Source organism: Mus caroli, unplaced genomic scaffold (genome assembly GCF_978045245.1).
Source record: "Mus caroli unplaced genomic scaffold, Mus_caroli_1 scaffold_14, whole genome shotgun sequence".
Classification (NCBI taxonomy): domain Eukaryota; kingdom Metazoa; phylum Chordata; class Mammalia; order Rodentia; family Muridae; genus Mus; species Mus caroli.
This window is the reverse complement of record NW_028227269.1, coordinates 86,541,887-86,560,052: the sequence shown is the minus strand read 5'-3', so window position 1 is coordinate 86,560,052 and position 18,166 is coordinate 86,541,887. Positions and strand designations below refer to the sequence as shown.

Below are 18,166 nucleotides of genomic sequence, written 5' to 3'. Positions count from 1 at the left end.
AGATTGAGGGTCTTAAAAAGTCCATGACCATGGTGACAGATCTACTCTAACAAGTCCAGAATTCCGAATACTAAAACACCCTAGGCCAAGCATATTCAGACCACAAAAGTTGCTGTTGGCTGCATCTTTGCAGGCAGAGAATCCAGTCTTTTCCTTTCTGTGGATCTTTGTGGCCCCACCAGCCAACACCTACAACTTCCTCTAGCACATGTGGTGTTTGTTGTTCTGGGTGCCCTGTGTTGGTCAAACCTGCTTTTCCAAGAACCAATGCAAGTGAACTGATAAAAGCTCACTGAAGCTATGCTGTTGGGGTTTGTTTATAATACATCCACCAGTTTTACAGAAATGAATTGCATCGAATCCAAGTCTTCTTGCTTGAGCAGTGAGTACTGCGTGGCATGAGCAACCTCCTCCTCAGCCCTGTCAGCTCACTGCAACTTCCTTATAACTTTGAGTTTCTGGGGTTTAAACTGAGACAGAGAGAAGTTAGGTCTTCTGAAGTTTTGGTTTGTTCTTTGCATGTTTTGTAAGTTGCTGGGGAGGAGGGGCTGAAACACAGGTGACTTGCTAAGTTCTAGAGGCAGATGAACTAGGGCACTCATGAAAAGCTAGCACAAGGTACCAAACCCACATCCCACATGATTAAAGGAAAGCATTGCTTATAGTAAGTCATTTAAAAATAATATATTTTGGGGTTTAAGAGACCAGTTAAGAGCAATAATTGCCACCACCCACATGGTGGCAGATAAGCATGTGTTACTCCAGTACCCAGGGGGTCCAATGCCCTCTTTTAACCTCCATGGTCACCAAGCATGCATGCGGTTACAGATGGACATACACACAAAACACCTTTATATATATAATAAAAGTATAAAATAAGATTTGTTGCATGTAGTATATGAGTGTGTGGGTGTTTGTTTTTGTGTGTGTTTGTCAAAGTACCAAAACACCCGTGTGAAAGTCAGAGTACAACCTGAGAGATTCTGTTTCATCCATCTATCTGAGAATACTCCGGTAGTCAAGCATGGAAGCAAGAGCCTTCCCCCACTGTGACAGCAAATCAGCTTTACAGATGTACTCTGTTAATTGTGCTGTAAGTAAAATTGCTGATCTCTATATAACCATAGTCCTATGAGGACAATGAGGGATCATCATGATACAAGCATCTCATATGATATGCCTTTGTGAAAAATGATCCTTGACTGTAAGAAAACATAGCCATCTCCACCCCCACTTTTTTTTGTTTTGTTGAGATAGGGTTTCTCTGTATAGCCCTCTTTGTTCTAGAACTCACTTTGTAGACCAGGCTGGCCTCGAACTCAGAAATCTGCCTGCCTCTGCCTCCCGAGTGCTGGGATTAAAGACGAGTACCACCACACCGAATTCCTTTTTTTTTTTAGATTAATTAATTCATTTATTTCATATATATGAATACACTATAGTTGTACTACTCGTTTTGAGCCATCATGTGGTTGCTGGGATTTTAATTCAAGACCACTGGTCACTCTGATTTAATTTGTTTATTGTTATATCTAATTACACTGTAACTGTCTTTAGATGTGCCACAAGGAAGTGTCAGATGTATTTATGGATGGTTGTGAGCATCTATGTGGTTTTTTGGGATTTTAACTCAGGACCTTCGAAGGGCATTCAATGCTAAAAACCACTGGGCCATATCTCCAGCACCATTCCTTTCTGTCAACCCTACATCCCAGGTTTTCATCTATGTGTTTCTGATTTCCCACATTCATTATTTTAACTTTGTCCTCAGTAGCCTGTTTTGTTTTTCATTACCATAGAAAACCAGTAGGCAGTAAGAAGTGGCCTTATTTATTTATTTATTTATTTATTTTTTTGAGACAGGGTTTCTCTGTATAGCCCTTGCTGTCCTGGAGCTCACTTTGTAGACCAGGATGGCCTTGAACTCAGAAATCCACCTGCCTCTGCTTCCAGAGTGCTGGGATTAAAGGTGTGGATGACCATGCCCAGCTAAGAAGTGTCTATTTGTTTGTTTGTTTGTTTGTTTGTTTGGTGTGGTGATTGAATTATTCTTGGAGCTAGGTGTGGTATTATTGGTAGGTGTGGCCTTTTTGGATTAGAGGTGTGTCATTGTAGAGGCGGGGCTTTGGGGACATGTATATATACTCAAGCTCTGCCCAGGGTGAGACACAGTAGTCTCTCTTGCTGCCTTCACTTTGGGAGACATAGGCATAGGACATCTGACCTAGGCCAATCTGTTCTGTAGAAAGAGTTCCAGGACAGCCTCGAATACACAGAAAAACCCTATCTCAGGAAGAAAGAATCATCAATCTAAAGTCTCTTAGTCATCCATCAAAGAAGATGGTACTCACCAGGTAGGTCATGGATTTGGATTCTGGTTATGGAAAGTTCTGGGAGAACATATATTTTCCATTTTTCTTTGAGGGTTGTTTAAGCTACAGAGCAGAGGAAACCTGGCCACAACCATGTCTAGAACCTCTTGTGGCCTTCCTTGGTGACTAGACTGCTCAGAAACTGGGGTCTTTCATGAAGTGCCTTACCTGCCTTCTTACCTCCCTCCTTCCTTCTCTGCAAGGAAGCAAGTCCCTCTTGCTTTGGAGTGTGTGTGGGATTTCACTAGCTGCCTTGACATCTCTTGGTGGGTTGTAACCTGGAATTGTAAACCAGAGAAATCCTTCCTCCTGGAAATTGTGTTTGGCTGGAGTATTTTAACAACAGCCACAGAAATAAAACTAGAAACAAAAGATAATGATTACTAGTGTGGTCCTAGCCTTGGTCCAGAAAAGTAAGAGTGAGTTATGGTAAGTGTTAGGGGTAGCAAATATTCAAGGCTTCTTCAAGCACTATGATATAGGTTAATAGGACTATGAGGGGAAAGGTAGAATTTGAAATGGATGCACAGTGTGTCTTGTGCTCACCATAGCAATGGCCAAAAGTAAAGTCTCAAAAAGGCTGGACTTGGAGAACACAAAGCTTTCAGTTAGCTTTCATTTGTATGCTTTTAAATGTCATTTGTAAAAACTAGCAGATAGGGACTGGAGAAATAGCTCAGTTGTTCAGAGCATTGGCTGTTCTTGCAGAGGACCTGGTTTGGTTCCAGACACTATCTCTAGTATCTGCTCCCAAAGGAAAAGTTGGTTTTCTCCAAGGGGGTCTCACTATGTACGAAACCACTCTTAAGGGAAAGCCCCATACCCAGAAGGAGATGGCCACCACAAAATGAACTCAATAGTGTTTCTGGGGATGTTGTTGTTGTTGTTAATTTGTTTTGTACTATTCTGGCTGGTTGGTTTGCTACTAAGCCTTTCTCACATCTTAAGGAGATGGAGATGAACTTTCTGGTTGGCCTTTGCTTTTCTGTTTTCACTGGATGCACCATGACTTCATGCAGTTGTCATATGTGCCTGTGTCAACTGCTTTCATGTGTTATTTTGTGTCCAAAAGTGGATCTAAGTAACACAACCTGTGACTTTCTTCAATTTTTCATTCTTCTGTGAACCGAAAAAAAAATTTTTAAGAGTAATTTATATCTATGACCATACTCTACCTGTCTTAGACACAAGAACCTAAAGAGCGCTTCAGTACCCATTACACATGGTTGTGAACCACTGTTTGGTTCTTGGGAAGAGAATGCATGACCTCTAAAAGAATAGTCAGTGCTTTCAAGCATTGAGCAATCTTTCCAGTCCTGAAATTGTTTTTATTACGCCCCAAGCATGTCCATTTAAAGTGCAGGGGTACATATTTTGTGTTCTTGTGATATATTAAAGGCCTGAACACCAACGAACTTGTAATCTTGGCTATTCTAAACTAGTTAAAAATGTATTAAAATGGTATCTGAATCTACTAAGTGTTCTATGAAGTCTTAGACTGCTTTTTAAATATAGAACCACATTCCTCAGAGTGATAAGTACAATTTTTTATTAAGCTATACAATTCATCCACCTAGGAGGAAGAGCAATATGATCTAACCAGAACCCCCAGAGCTCCCTGAGACTAAACTAAAAATTAAAGAAAACACATCAAAGGACTCATGGCTCTAGCTGCATATGTACTAGAGGATAGCCTAGTCAGTCATCAATTGGAGGAGAGGCCCTTGGTCCTGTGAAGGTTCTATGCTCCAGTACAGGGGAATGCATTGGGCAGTAAGCAAGAGTGGGTGGCTTAGGGAGCAGCAGGAGGGTAGAGAATAGGGGGGTTTTGGAGGGGAAACTAGGCAAGGGAATAACATTTGAAATGTAAATAGAGAAAATATCTAATTAAAAAAAGCTATACAATTCAATGTTGTGTGCAGAAATATTGATAAATAATTATTTCCCAAATAGATTTCCAACGAAAACTTATTTAATTTTTTTAAAAGGTCAATGCAGGAACTGGAAAGGTAAAGGAGTCCTGCTGCATTTTGTCACTACTGGAGATACTACACCTTCCTGAGCACCAGGCCAGAAGCCGAAGTACTATTTTGTAACTCTCAGAAGACAGGACTCTGGAACATTTTGTGGTTTGTGGATCTTCTATACTTATATGAGTTGCTTTCAGATCTACCACTGTTAGATACTTCCTGGCACCCATCCTAAGAGTATAGTAGCTCTTGGAAGTGAATCACAGCCACTTTCAGCCACTGTCTGCCAGGAGTCCCTCACCCGACTCCTGTGGTTGCCTTTTCCATCATGCCAAAGAATAAAGGCAAAGGAGGCAAAAACAGGCGCAGAGGTAAAAATGAAAATGAATCAGAGAAAAGAGAGTTGGTGTTTAAAGAATATGGGCAAGAGTATGCTCAGGTGACCAAAATGCTGGGATGTGGACGGTTGGAAGCAATGTGTTTTGATGGTGTAAGGAGGCTGTGCCACATAAGAGGGAAGTTGAGAAAAAAGGTTTGGATAAATACCTCAGACATTATATTGATTGGTCTACGAGACTATCAAGATAACAAAGCTGATGTAATCTTAAAGTACAATCCAGATGAAGCAAGAAATCTGAAGGCCTATGGAGAGCTTCCAGAACATGCCAAAATCAATGAAACGGACACATTTGGTCCTGGGGATGATGATGAAATCGTGTTTGATGATATTGGAGATGAAGATGAAGACATTGATGATATCTAACCTGACCTAAGCATGCTACCTTCCAATTTCTCTGAAGATAGCTTAACACAATTGGCATCTTGACACTCAGCTGTTAAGTATAACTTCATTTGGCATGCGTGTGTCTTCTTAATGCAAACTGATGACTTTTATGTTTTGAAGTATTATATTTCTTTGAAAACCTAAGATGTTGAGTTATCTATCTTAAGTGACAAGTTAACACTTTGTGCTTATTGGTATAATTGAACTCAGGACACAGCAGTGTGCACTGTTAAGAGACTGCCATTTCATTTGTGACCTTTCATTTCTGGCCCTGGTTGTATGCATTAGCTTGATCCTTTAAGTTTTTTTCACTCACAAGTTGTCGCATCGTACAGTGCAGTTTTAAAGTGAGATGGGTAGCAATTTTGAGTTTTAAAAATTAGGCATTGCAGAAATTCAATGCTTAGAGGAGATGATCATTTCCTGTGTTTACAAATATAACAGTGGCAATGTTTAGATAGAATCCTGTAAGGCATACTCAAAAAAGTATAAAAATAAACGAGAGAAGTCAATCTCTTCTGATTCCTGCATAGAGACATATTCAAAGCAGGTAGTTGTTAAGAGCACATAAAGTAGTGTTTACTTTGTAAAGTAGGTCCTTTGTGTTAAGCCATTATCAAGAAGTTACCTTCTGTATTGAGGCTTTGGAAAATGAATTACTGTATGTTGAGTAAAGTTAGTTACATAATTGTACAAGCAAGCTAAGTTTTCCTTAAACTAAGCTTAGGTTAATGGAAAAGGAGCCACAGCTTAATGAAAATGAGGTTCCTGTTTTCTGAATGGAGGAGTCCAGAAACAGAGACACATTAAAAACATGTTGGTATATAAACATGTTTTTCTTTTTAATATGTTTATTATATCTCTGGTGTATAATGAAAGTAAATGATTACATGATTTCTGAAAAAGAAAAAGATCAATGTAGTCTGATGGTCTCTGCTGGCAAGCCAGGAGGGGACTCCCCAACACAAGCCTGCAAGCACTATGACCACAAGTGTCTGCTGTGCTACCAGGATGTTTTGGAAGAATGCAGGTCTCTTCCCAAACCATCTTCTTACTCTGGATGGGTTGTAGATCTCATCCTCCCCAATACCGCGTGGCACTCACAAGAGAATGCTCCTTACTGTGATAATTCACCATCTGAATCTGTATCAGGCCTGTACCGATTCTAACTACTTGTAGAGTTGACTTTCTAGAATTGAGTTCAATATAGCTCATGTATCTGTATGGAAATTTACCACCTTCTTTCAACCATTCTGATTTTTCCTACCTGATCTTTTTTTGGGGTGGTGGTATTTTGAGACAGGATTTCTCTGTATAGCCCCGGCTGTCCTGGAACTCACTTTGTAGATCAGGCTGGCCTCAAACTCAGAGCTCCACCTGCCTCTGCCTCCTAAGTGCTGGGATTAAAGGTGTGGACCACCTTGCCCAGCTTTTTTTTTTTTAAGACTTATTTATTTCATGTATATGAGTACTATAGCTGCCTCCAGACACACCAGAAGAGGGCATTGGATACTACTATAGGTGGTTATGAGCCACTATGTGTTTGCTGGCAATTAAACTCAGGACCTTTGGAAGAGCAGCCAGTGCTCTTAACCTCCGAACCATCTCTCCAGCCCCCTTTCCTACCTGTTCTACTTCATTCCTTTCTTTGTCAAGACTTATTTTATTGATGTATATTTGTATGAGCTTTATGTATTCAGGTGCCTACAGGAGATGGAAGATATCATGAGCCCTAGAGCCATAGTAGCAGGCAATTATGAGCTCTTTTAAAGTGTCCAAAACTATTCATTAATTTAATTGAGTAATTAAACTAATCTTGAGTTACCATATCTGAAAAGTGAATTAAAATATTCAAAAGTTTTTCTAGTACAAAAAATTAAATGCTTTAGTTATAAATGAGCTCTAACAATATACACAAACTGTATACTTCAGACAGTCACAAAACTTTGAGCAGAAGGCTTATCAAAAGACATTTAATACAATTAGTTTTCAACAAACCCTTGGTCGTCCATATCTACAAAGAAACTCAACCAAAACCCACCCAAATTCCACATCACATAAAAACACATACTTACCAAAATTTTTAGCAAGTAAGGTTTGGGAATTTGGTTTTGTTGTTGTTGTTTGTTTTTAAAAGGCCTCCAGGGCAAGTGATTTACAGTTTAACTGTCACTGTGAACTGATCTGGACAGTGTCCAGAATTGGGACCTCAGGTGATCTACAGATGCTAGAGATTTAGATCTACTTGAAGAATCATGTTTCTGGCACTTCTCAGGCACAGGAGACCTACTACCAGAAAGGGACTTGCTTGGTCTTGGGCTCCGGCTCTGGCTCGGCTCCAGCTCGGCTCCAGCTAGGCTCCGGCTTCGACTCGGGCTCCGGCTCCAGCTCCAGCTCCTTGAACAAGCAGCAAGCACTCTCACATGCAAAGAAATCTCTTCAGTCCTTATTACTATTCTAACACCAAGACACCATGACCAAGGCAATTTACAGATGAAGCATTTCATTAGGGGATTGCCTACAGTTTCAGAGGGTGAGTTCCTGATCATCATTGTGGGGAGCAAAGCACTAGGTAAATAGGCATGGCACTAAAACAGTAGCTGAGACTTACATCCTGATCTAAAAACCAGAGGCAGAGAGTGAGAGACTGGGCATGAATTGGGCTTTTGAAAGTAACCTCAGCCTCTCCCAGAAGATCCAGCAATACCTCTCCTGGGCATATACCCAGAAGAAGTTCAAACTGGTACTAAGAACACATGCTCCATTATGTTCATAGCAGCCTCATTTATGATAGCCAGAAGCTGGAAAGAACCCAGATATTCCTCAACAGAAGAATGGATACAGAATATGTGGTACATTTACACAATGGAGTACTACGCAGCTATTAAAAACAATGGATTTATGAAATTCATTGACAAATGGATGTATCTGGAGGATATCATCCTTAGTGAGATAACCCAATCACAAAAGAAGTCGTTATATATGCATTCACTAATAAGTGGATATTAGCCCAGAAACATAGAACACCCAAGATACAATTTGCAAAACACAAGAAAATCAAAATGAGGGAAGACCAATGAGTGGATACTTCATTCCTCCTTAGAATAGGGACCAAAATACCCATGAAAGGAGTTACAGAGAAAAGGTGTAAAGCTAAGACTAAAGGATGGACTATCCAGAGACTACCCCACCTGGGGATCCACCCCATAATCAACCACCAAACCCAGACACTATTGCATATGCCAGAAAGGTTTTGCTGAAGGGACCCTGTTATAGCTGTCTCATATGAGGCTATGCCAGTGCAGGCAAATACAGAAGTGGATGCTCACAGTCATCTATAAGATGGAACACAGGGCCCCCAATAGAGAAGCTAGAGAAAGCACCCAAGGAGCTGAAGGGGTTTGCAAGCCTATAGGTGGAACAACAATATGAACTAACCTTTACCCCCAGAGCTTTTATCTCTAGCTGCATATGTAGCAGAAGATGGCCTACGAGGCCATCACTGGGAAGAGAGGTGTTACCTCCTTCAAGCCTAGCTAGGCTGGCCTCAGACCATCCACCTCTGAGGCAGAGCCACCTGCTGTGCTGCCTCTCATACCTCTCCTTCAATGTGCCACTACCTGCTACCTGCCTGAGGCTGAACCAGTTCTCCAAGATTTTCTGAAGTTAGAACTGAACTGTGATCCTTGAAAGTTCCTATTAAAAGGCTGATCTGACAACTTCAAAGGAACTTTGCATGACTGGGAATGGGTCTCCCCTCTTCTTTATAAAGGGTGTTCGCCAACATTAAAGTTGAGTCTTGATCAGAATACAGTCTTGACTCCATTTCTCTCTTCACCCGCCTAGATTCCCTCCTTTCTTTCAGTTCCAAGATGCATCCCAGACTCAAACCCAGCCATGAGAGCTGCAGGTTGGCCCAAACAGAGAGGCCCCTTGATATTGCCAGGGTCAAGAATTTGGAGTGGGTGGGTAAGGGAGCAGGATGTGGGGGGAGGGGGGAGGGTGTAGGGGACTTTCGGGATTGCATTTGAAATGTATATAAAGTAAATATCTAATAAAAGAAAGTCTCAATCAAAAAAAAAAAAAGAAAGAAAATCTCAAAGCTCACCCTCAATGACACACTTCTTCTAGCAAGGCCACACCTCCTAATCCTTCCTAAACAATCTACCAACTGAAAACCAAACATTCAAATTGAGGAGCCAAATGGGGGTAGGGAGGCCCTCTCATTCAAATCACCATAGTAGCCCTGCTTTCCTAGCCCAGCATATGTAAAGTAAGGTCAGAAGAACATCTGAACAGTAATTAGTCTGTACATTTCAAAAGGCAGATTGTTAGAACTCACCCTATGTACACTGAAAAACGAAGTCAGCTGTAAGATTCCATCGGTGAATAAAATACTGGGTGATTATACTCAAAAGCTCAAGTTAGCAAATGTTCTTCTTTACCTACAGCTCAAATGTATTCAGACTTAAGAATAGTACAGGCATTCACTCCACTTTAGTATTCACTTGTTTATTGATAAATGCTGCTAGAGGGAGAAGCAGGTGGAAGCTAAGTTTTTAGAGCTTAATCAAGAGCATAGCTTAATGGTTAAATCCATTTCCAACTCTCTTGAATGCCGATCAGGTCAAAGGTAGATTTTATGACCACTCCTATGATTTTAATAAGAAATGCTCTCTTACAGGCTCATGTATCAAACACCTGGGCCCCAGCTGCTGGCAATGTTTTGGGAGGTTCAAGCAAAGTAAAGAGATAGGACATAGTTGGAAAAAGCAAGACTTTGAAGGTTGGACTTGTCCTAGACAATCTCTCATTCTCACTTCCTGTCCACCAAGAGAGGAGCAGCCTCTGCCACATGCTCCTCTGTCCATGATGCTCTGTCCAAGAGCATAGGACAACAAATCACCCTGATGTGAAACTATGAGTAAAATAAATTCCTCCTCATTTAGTTTATATCAAACAATATAATAATGAGAAAAAGAGCTATTACGATATAGCCTCTCATGGATTTAATATGAATGGTTCTATTGGCTCATATTTTTGAATAAGTGGTCCTTAGATAGTAGTGCCACTTGAGAGAGACCTTGGAGGTGTACCCTTGTTGACGGAAGTATGTCTTTGGGGATGGACTCCGGATTTCAAATGCTTAAGCTAGGCCCAGTGTCTCTCTCTTCCTGCTACCTCCCAATCTGCATGTACAACTCTCAGCTACCTCTCCAGAACCATGTCTACCTCCATGCTGCCATATTCCTTCCATGATGAAAATGGACTGGACCTCTGAACTGTAAGCCAGTCCCAGTTAAATATTTTCCTTTATAAAAGTTGCCGTGGTCATGGCAGCATGGAACCATAAGATACAGTCATTCTTCTAAGACCTCAAGACCAAATCAGAGGTAAACACCATGACTCAACTATCAGAGTAATTCTCTCCCCCTGGTAGGTATCTGGGTTGGGTTGGGTGGCTGGTTGGTTGGTTAATCGCCTGGTTGGTTGACTAATTTGAGACAGAGTCTAAGTAGCCCTAGCTGGCCTGGATCTCACTAGGTAGAAAAGGTTGGCCCCAAACACACCACCACCTTCAGGCTCCCTGAGTTGATTCATAATGTGGAAACTTTAATCCAACTATTTGCTTCTGTGCTCTCAGCTATCCAAAGATCTCAGCTCACTCATGAAGAGTCTTAACAGATCAGCCTTCCAGATTTCCAAAGGACCTCTGGCCCTTCCTCCCTACCTTCTACTCTCTCTATTCCAACTTGCTAGTTTCCACCATACCAAAAGGTGCACACCCAGAGTAACTACTTCTAGCTTTGTGTGCTACCCTACCTCTGAGGCAACTATTGTCAACTCTATTCAAACCCCAAACAAACAAAAAGAACATGCAAAGCAATGGGTCAGGCCAAATATGGTCCCCAGGATATCACATGCCAGACTGTAGTCAAACACACCATAGGTCATCCAAAAACTTTACTAACTGAATTAATCAATAAATGGATCAACTATACCCCATGAGACCTGGTAGAACCAAGAAAAGCACAGTTTCTTTAGATGAATATACCTTGGGCCTCCAACTCAATAGCCATTGTGCTCCCATGACTCCCACACTGTCTCCCAACCTGCGCTCCTCTGAATCCCACCCTCCTGCTGTAGCATCCTCCATAGCAGCTGCTAATGGACTGCATGCAATCTGCTCTACCCTTGACACTAGCTCTGCATATATCAAAGGAACAGGGAGGCAACCCCATTTCCAAACAAATGTCCTCCATAATAAAAGTGGTGGGGATTGAAATCCATAAAATCTCTGATAGAAGAGCCCAACTGTGCCTACATAGATTGGAGTTGCAGTTTTCCATAAGGTGTCAGAGCCTTCAACATGCAGATGAGCTGCCTCCCTCTGGGTATGTTAAATGGCCAGTCATGTGTAAAATATGTCTGCCAATGAAAACTACCTTTCATTATTAAAGCTTCTGCTAATGAGTCTCCTGCCCTGTTCTGTTTCCTTGCCTTGCCTTTCACCTGAGTTACCTCTCATGAAGCCACATCTCTTACACGAGGTCTGAGCCTACCAAGAACCTAAAACCTCATCACTAGGTAATATTATTAGCAATAAGTAACCTTTAGAGTCCCTCCCCACATGTGGGGTCTGGTGGCACACACCTTTAATCCCACCACAGAGCACACTCATCTTGTTACTTATCCACACAGAACAGTAAGGTGAGGTATCAAGTGTCATCCTCTCAGGTATAAATGAGGACACTGAGGCACTCGAGGCACTGAAAATGTGAGAGCTCAGGACAAGTTGGCTCAGCTAGCAAAGTGGCGAGAGTGATGTGGACAGGCCTTCCCACTGCAAGGGGAAGGCTTTTGTTTTGTTGTTGTTGTTGTTCTTGTTGTTGTTGTTCTTAAGATATATTTTAGCCTGTGTGTGCATGTGACCATGTGTCTCTGTGTATATAAATCTGTGTGTGCCTGCTTGTCTGTGTACATCTCTGTGTGTGTGGTTGTGTATTTCTCTTTTTGTTATGTCTATGTGAGCCTGTGAATGTTTGTATGTATCTGTATCTGTGTGTCTGTCTGTGTATCTGTATCCGTGCTTGTGTCAGTAGACAAAGCGAGCCATGAGGAGCACATCAGTAAGCAGCATGCCTCCATGGCCTCTGTATTGGCTTCTGCCTCCAGGTTTCTGGCTTGAGCTCCCAACTGAATGGATAATGAACACTTTCCTCCACAGATTGTTTCTGCTCATGGTGTTTTATCAGAGCAATGGAAACTAAACTGAGACACTATCCCTGTATATAACTACCCTGTTACCCCTACATTCTCTGATACTCAATCTATCCCCTTATTCGCACATTATCAGACAAACTATTATGACTTGAAATAACTTAAATTATCTCTTCAATTGGTGTTATCTGTATGCTACTAGACTATAAAATGTAGGACAGCAAGGGTTTGGATTCACAGTGCCTGTCTTAGATAGAGTTTTATTGTTTTGAAGGTACAACATAACTAGAAAAATCTTACAAAGGCAAACATTTAAATGGGGCTGGCTTACAGTTTCAGAGGTTTAATCCATTATCATTATTATTATGGCAGGAAGCATGGTAGCATGCTGGCAGAAATGCTGCTGGAGAAGTAGCTGAGAGTTGTATTTTTTATCTGAAGGCAGCCAGGAGAGTATCTTCCACATTGGGAATAACTTTAGTGTGTATATATAAGACCTCAAAGCCCACGTCCACTGTGACATACTTCCTCCACGGAGGTCACACCTACTCTAATAAGGCCGTACCTCCTAATAATGCTCTCTCCCTATGGGTCCAGTATTCAAACACATGAGTCTATGGGGTCCAAACCTATTAAAACCAACACTGTGCCTGACATATAATCAGTATTCCATATGAAGGCAGGATGTTATCAAGAGACAAGTCTCTGTCCTTGCAGATGGAGAGGATCATTTGGCTAAAGTGGGGAAGAAAAGTGATAAATGAAGAAATGCCAGGATAGTTGTGTCCTGTACTGAACCCTAGGAAGGATAGAAGCAGAAGTGAGACAAGGAGAAACTGAGCAGAATCACTGACTCCTTCTTTCACAGCATTGTCAGATAAGAAATCCCAACCTGGCAAGTAAGAAAGTCAGCCATGGTGGTAGAGAAGGGGCTAAGAATAATCTAGGGTGCTGAAATTGCAACTGTAAAGAGCCCAGGTTAAAGCTTAGCATGGCGAAGAAACAGAACCTGGAGTAACTGAGGCAAAGACACTTGTGTGCAAGAAGGTGCAGGTGCCAAGCTAGGCTACACCACATAGAGCTTGAAGGGTTTAGATTTTAATAAGAGCATGAGAGGAATCCATTAGAGAGCTGTAAACCAGGAGGGGTGTGACCAGAGAAGCTCATTAGAAAATGCAGCTAAGCAACCAACGCCAGGAAGGGAACATTTCCAAATCTTTCCATGGCCCAGCTATGTTTCGGCAGCAGGACGACATGAAGCTGGTGATTGCTTATTTATAATTTCATGTAAGACTTTTTTGCATCTCTATTCCAGCAATGAGACACCTGTACGGAGAATCAAAGACAGGGTTCCCCTTTAAATCTCTAGACAAATTCCCTGTAGAGGAGGTGATGAAGAAACTGTCTACCATGTTCCAGGTCTAAGGAAAGAAGAAGAAGCATGAGATAAAAGAAAGTAACAAAACCAGTGTGGTGGCCAACAGCACCCAGAGGTGAGCAGTGCCAATCTGGGAGAACAGCAGCATGGAACACCAACTGCAGATAGGAGGCATGTGTCAACACACACCCAGGACAGAAGGTCCCAGGAGAAACCACCCAAAGCTCAGACCCAAGTTGGTCACCACCCAGATCCATAGAATGTGGTATGACATCCACTTGCCAGTTTCTACTCCTGTTGAACTGATATGTTAGGGCCAGAAGAGCAGAAGCAGGAACCTCAGAGGAAGGTTGCAACCTCTTGGATCTGGACAACTTCTAGGGACCTAGTCATGTCAGATGCCTCGCCTGACCCATAATGTCGTCAAGCTATCCTGGACCTAACAGAGAGCTAAAGAAATGTGTTTGGATATTTTAAAGGAAGTGAGTCAACGTGAGTAGTCTAGAATTTCTGACCTGGGAGGTTGGAGTACCATAATAATTAAGCTGACAAACCCTGCACACACACACACACACACAAAGTATTGTACCTGGCGACTTTACTGGCATCCTCAGTCCTGAGAAGAAAACTCCTTTATAAAAACAGTTCACACCTCTCAGTTACAGCAAAAACCATGTGAATTCTTCTGTGCATATGCATTTGTACACATGTGATGTGTATTTGTGTGTGCTTGTATGTGCAGGTGCACATGTTGGAGGTGCTCTTCTCCACAAGTGTCCATACTCTGTTCATTTCTACCCACCTTTCAAGGAGGGGATGACTTTGGAGGATTCTCAAGGGATGCTTGGCTACCAAGTGATGGATTCCAAGGTTGAACAAAAGTACAACTTTCTAAAACCCATGTCTGGGATGATCCATTTCTATGCTGCCACCAGCCAGCTCCAGTGGCTCTATAGAAACCAGAAGGAGCCTCATGCTCATGGCTTAAGTAATGGCTGGCACAGATCTTAAACATGAAGCCTCTCTCAGATGTGACGTCCACTCTCATGTTTGACTTCTTGGAGTTGTGTGGGAATGCCCTCATGAAGCAGTATCAGGTCCAGTTCTGGAAGATGATGCTTCTCATCCCAGAGGACTACTTGCCCAGAATGGAAGCCATCACCAGCTCAGGGTCCTTCATACCTCTCAAGCAGTTCTTGGAGAAATGTCTGCATGGCAGTGAGGTTCCTGTCCCCAGAGCCTTTCTGATGTCCACCGTCTGCCCCTCTTGATGTCCTTCATCAAACTGTGTGGCAGAAGGGGCAATAGTAAAGGCACTGAGAAAGAGAATTTGGAAGAATCATGTAAGATTGAGAAATTTGTTAGTGTGTGTTTATATATCTGTACCTTGTGAATGAGTCTTTTAGGGCTGGATAGATGGCTCAGTGTTTAAGAGCACTAATGAATCTTCCGGAAGTCTTGAGTTCAATTCCCAGGAAACACAGGGTGGCTCACAGCCATCTGTAATGGGATTCCATACACTCTTCTCATGTGTGTCTGAAAACAGCTGCAGTGTACAATTAGAAAAAAAATAAATAAATCTTTTTTAAAACTGAGGCTTTTGTACTTCAAAGCCCTTTGTAGGTCTGTATCAGGTTTGGTAGTCCTATAGGTGTCACAGACAGATACAAACCTGGCCTTTCTAATTTTCACAAGTTACAAGGAGGGGTAAGAAAATAACACTCCTGGGCATAGAGCTAGACTTAGCTTCAACATGTAATAAGGACACATGCTCCACTATGTTCATAACAGCCTTATTTATAATAGCCAGAAGCTGGAATGAAGTAATATGTCCCTCAACAGAGAAATGGATACAGAAAATGTGGTACATTTACACAATGGAATACTACTCAGCGATTAAAAACAATGAATTTATGAAATTCATAGGCAAATGGATGAATCTGGAGTATATCATCCTGAGTGAGTTAACCCCATATCAAAATAACACACATGATATGAACTCACTGATAAGTGGATATTAGTCCAGAAGCCCAGAAGCTCTGAATACCCAAGATACAATTCACAAAGCACATGAAACTCGAGACGAAGGAAGACCAAAGTGTGGGTACTTCAATCCATCTTAGAAGGGTGGAACAAAACACCCATGGAAGGAGTTCCAGAGACAAAGCATGAAGTAGAGACTGAAGAAATGACCATCTAGGGACTGACTCACTAGGGGATCCACCCCATTTACAATCACCAATCCCAGACACTTTGTGGATGCCAACACGTTCTTGTTGACAGGAACCTGATATAGCTTGAAAGAACCCTGATGAAAGGAAGCCCTCACGTAAGTCTCAGGATGTCATGACACCCCCCCCCCCGCCCCAGTCATTCACGGGAAACCATTTGTGCTGCAATTGCACGAGGTTTATGGACAGGAACCAGTGTGCTGGGGCCTACTTGTATCCAATGCAGGGGTAGAGGAGTTCGACCCCGAGTAGCTGGGAAAGCGGGTATTTAAAGGAAAAAACCATAACCCAAGAGGGTAGGGAGTGTGTCATTTGAAAATACCAGTGAAAAATCACAAGGGGGAACTAAAAATCACAAGGGGAAACTCCCTGATTCTCAAGATTGTTCTCAAGATTTTAATTCAACTTTTGTGATCAGCCAGGTCTTGGAAAAAGATATCTGAACCGGCTTGTGTAATTATCTGTTCATGGTCAGCCAGTTCTCAGAACAGGGTGCTTCAGGGCCCAACTATTTTTTTTCTTGGCTCTAACTTGGTCTAGGGAGGTCAAACTTAAATTTTCTACCTTACAAGCTCTCTCCTGAGTGGATCTGCCAGTGCCTCACAAATACAGAGGTGGATGCTCACAGCCATCCATTGGACTGAGAATAAGGATCCACAATAAAGGAGCTAGAGAAAGGACCCAAGGAGCTGAAGGGGTTTGCAGTCCCATAGGAGGAACAAGTATGAACTAGCCAGTTTCCCAGGGCTCCCAGGGATTGAACCACCAACCAAAGAGCACACATAGTGGGACTCCTGGTTCGAGCTACATATGCAGCAAAGGATGTCCTAGACAGATATTAATGGGAGGAGAGGCCCTTTGTCCTATGAAGGTTGTATACCCTAGTGTGGGGGAATACCAGGGGCAGGAAGAAAATTGAGTGAGTTGGGGGGGAGCAGTGGATAGGGGGTGGGCAGTTTTTTTTTTAAGTAGAAACCCCAAAAACAGAAAGGGGATATAGATGAAATGTAAATAAAGGAACTTGAGAGGCAGAGGCAGTCAGATTTCTGAGTTCCAGGCCAGCCTGCTCTACAAAGTGAGTTCCAGAACAGCTAGGGCTAAACAGAGAAACCCTGTCTCAAAAAACAAAAAAAGAAAAAGAGAAAGAAAAAGAAAGAAAGAAAGAAAGAAAGAAAGAAAGAAAGAAAGAAAGAAAGAAGGAAGGAAGGAAGGAAGGAAGGAAGGAAGGAAGGAAGGAAGGAAGGAAGGAAGGAAGGAAGGAAGGAAGGGAAGGAAGGGAAGGAAGAAAGGAAGGAAAGAAAGAAGGAAGGAAGGAAAACAAATGTTAATAAAGAAAATATCCAAGCCGGGCGTGGTGGCACACTCCTTTAATCCCAGCACTTGGGAGGCAGAGGCAGGCTGATTTCTGAGTTCGAGGCCAGCCTGGTCTACAGAGTGAGTTCCAGGACAGCCAAGGCTACACATCACTTAGCTGCAACTTTTGTCTCTAGAGTCTTTCAGAAAATCTGTGATTAATTGCTCAGCTCATAGCTTGTATAAAGAAAAGGTGTGTCTATATTCTGCAAGAACTCTGCCACATCCTCACTGCTTTCCAGGACTTAGCCCCAGGCACTTTAGCAGAATAGCTGCTGATTCCCACGAACCCACTTTCACTTTCCTGCTTTTTTTCCTATAGATTGAAATTGACTAAGTGCTTCCCCTCAGACACCTTGGGGATGTCACTCCATGCTTGAACTTTTGTGAAACCAGAGAGTGGGGTCACTTAACTCAAGCTCCCAGAAGACAGTCCTTTTATGAACTTTTTTTTTCTCAAAACCAGTACCTCCTGGGTGACTCTAACACATTACCAAGTCCAGCTGCAGCAGGAGGTACACACAACCTTGCCTGTCTCTGGAATACAGGTTCCTTATGTTCTCAGAAGACATTTCCCTGAAGATTTCACCTTAGCAATGCTGGTCTCTTCATAATCACCACTAATTTCCTGACTCCAGCACCAATTGTCCCAGAAGTCTCCTTTTCTTCTTGGCTATAGAGCCAGAGCCACATGGCCAAAGCTGACAAGTTCTGCTGCTTGCAGAAGCTGGAACAGGGTCCCTTTGTTCTCTTACAACATCACCAGCTTCTTCTTTTCCAACTCCTTCACTGCCTAAGCTTGACTGTCCAGGATCTTGGCCTGGAGACTGACCTTGACTCAGAGATCTGGATGCCTG

The 18,166-nt window shown here is 42.3% G+C and overlaps 1 protein-coding gene and 1 pseudogene across 1 annotated transcript; one reads left to right on the top strand and one right to left on the bottom strand.

Annotated features, from left to right (window-relative positions):
* Positions 1–18,166, bottom strand: part of LOC110306565 (mRNA export factor GLE1-like) — a 101,056-nt pseudogene that overhangs the window by 41,512 nt on the left and 41,378 nt on the right.
* On the top strand, positions 4,430–5,105 carry LOC147001306 (eukaryotic translation initiation factor 1A-like). The gene has a single exon (XM_085830575.1). The coding sequence runs from the start codon at positions 4,671–4,673 to the stop codon at positions 5,103–5,105; it is 435 nt and encodes a 144-aa protein (XP_085686701.1). The 5' UTR covers positions 4,430–4,670.

Coding starts and splice junctions, on each gene's coding strand:
- LOC147001306 (XM_085830575.1), top strand. CDS start 4,671: ATGCCAAAGAATAAAGGCAAAGGAGGCAAAAACAGGCGCAGAGGTAAA.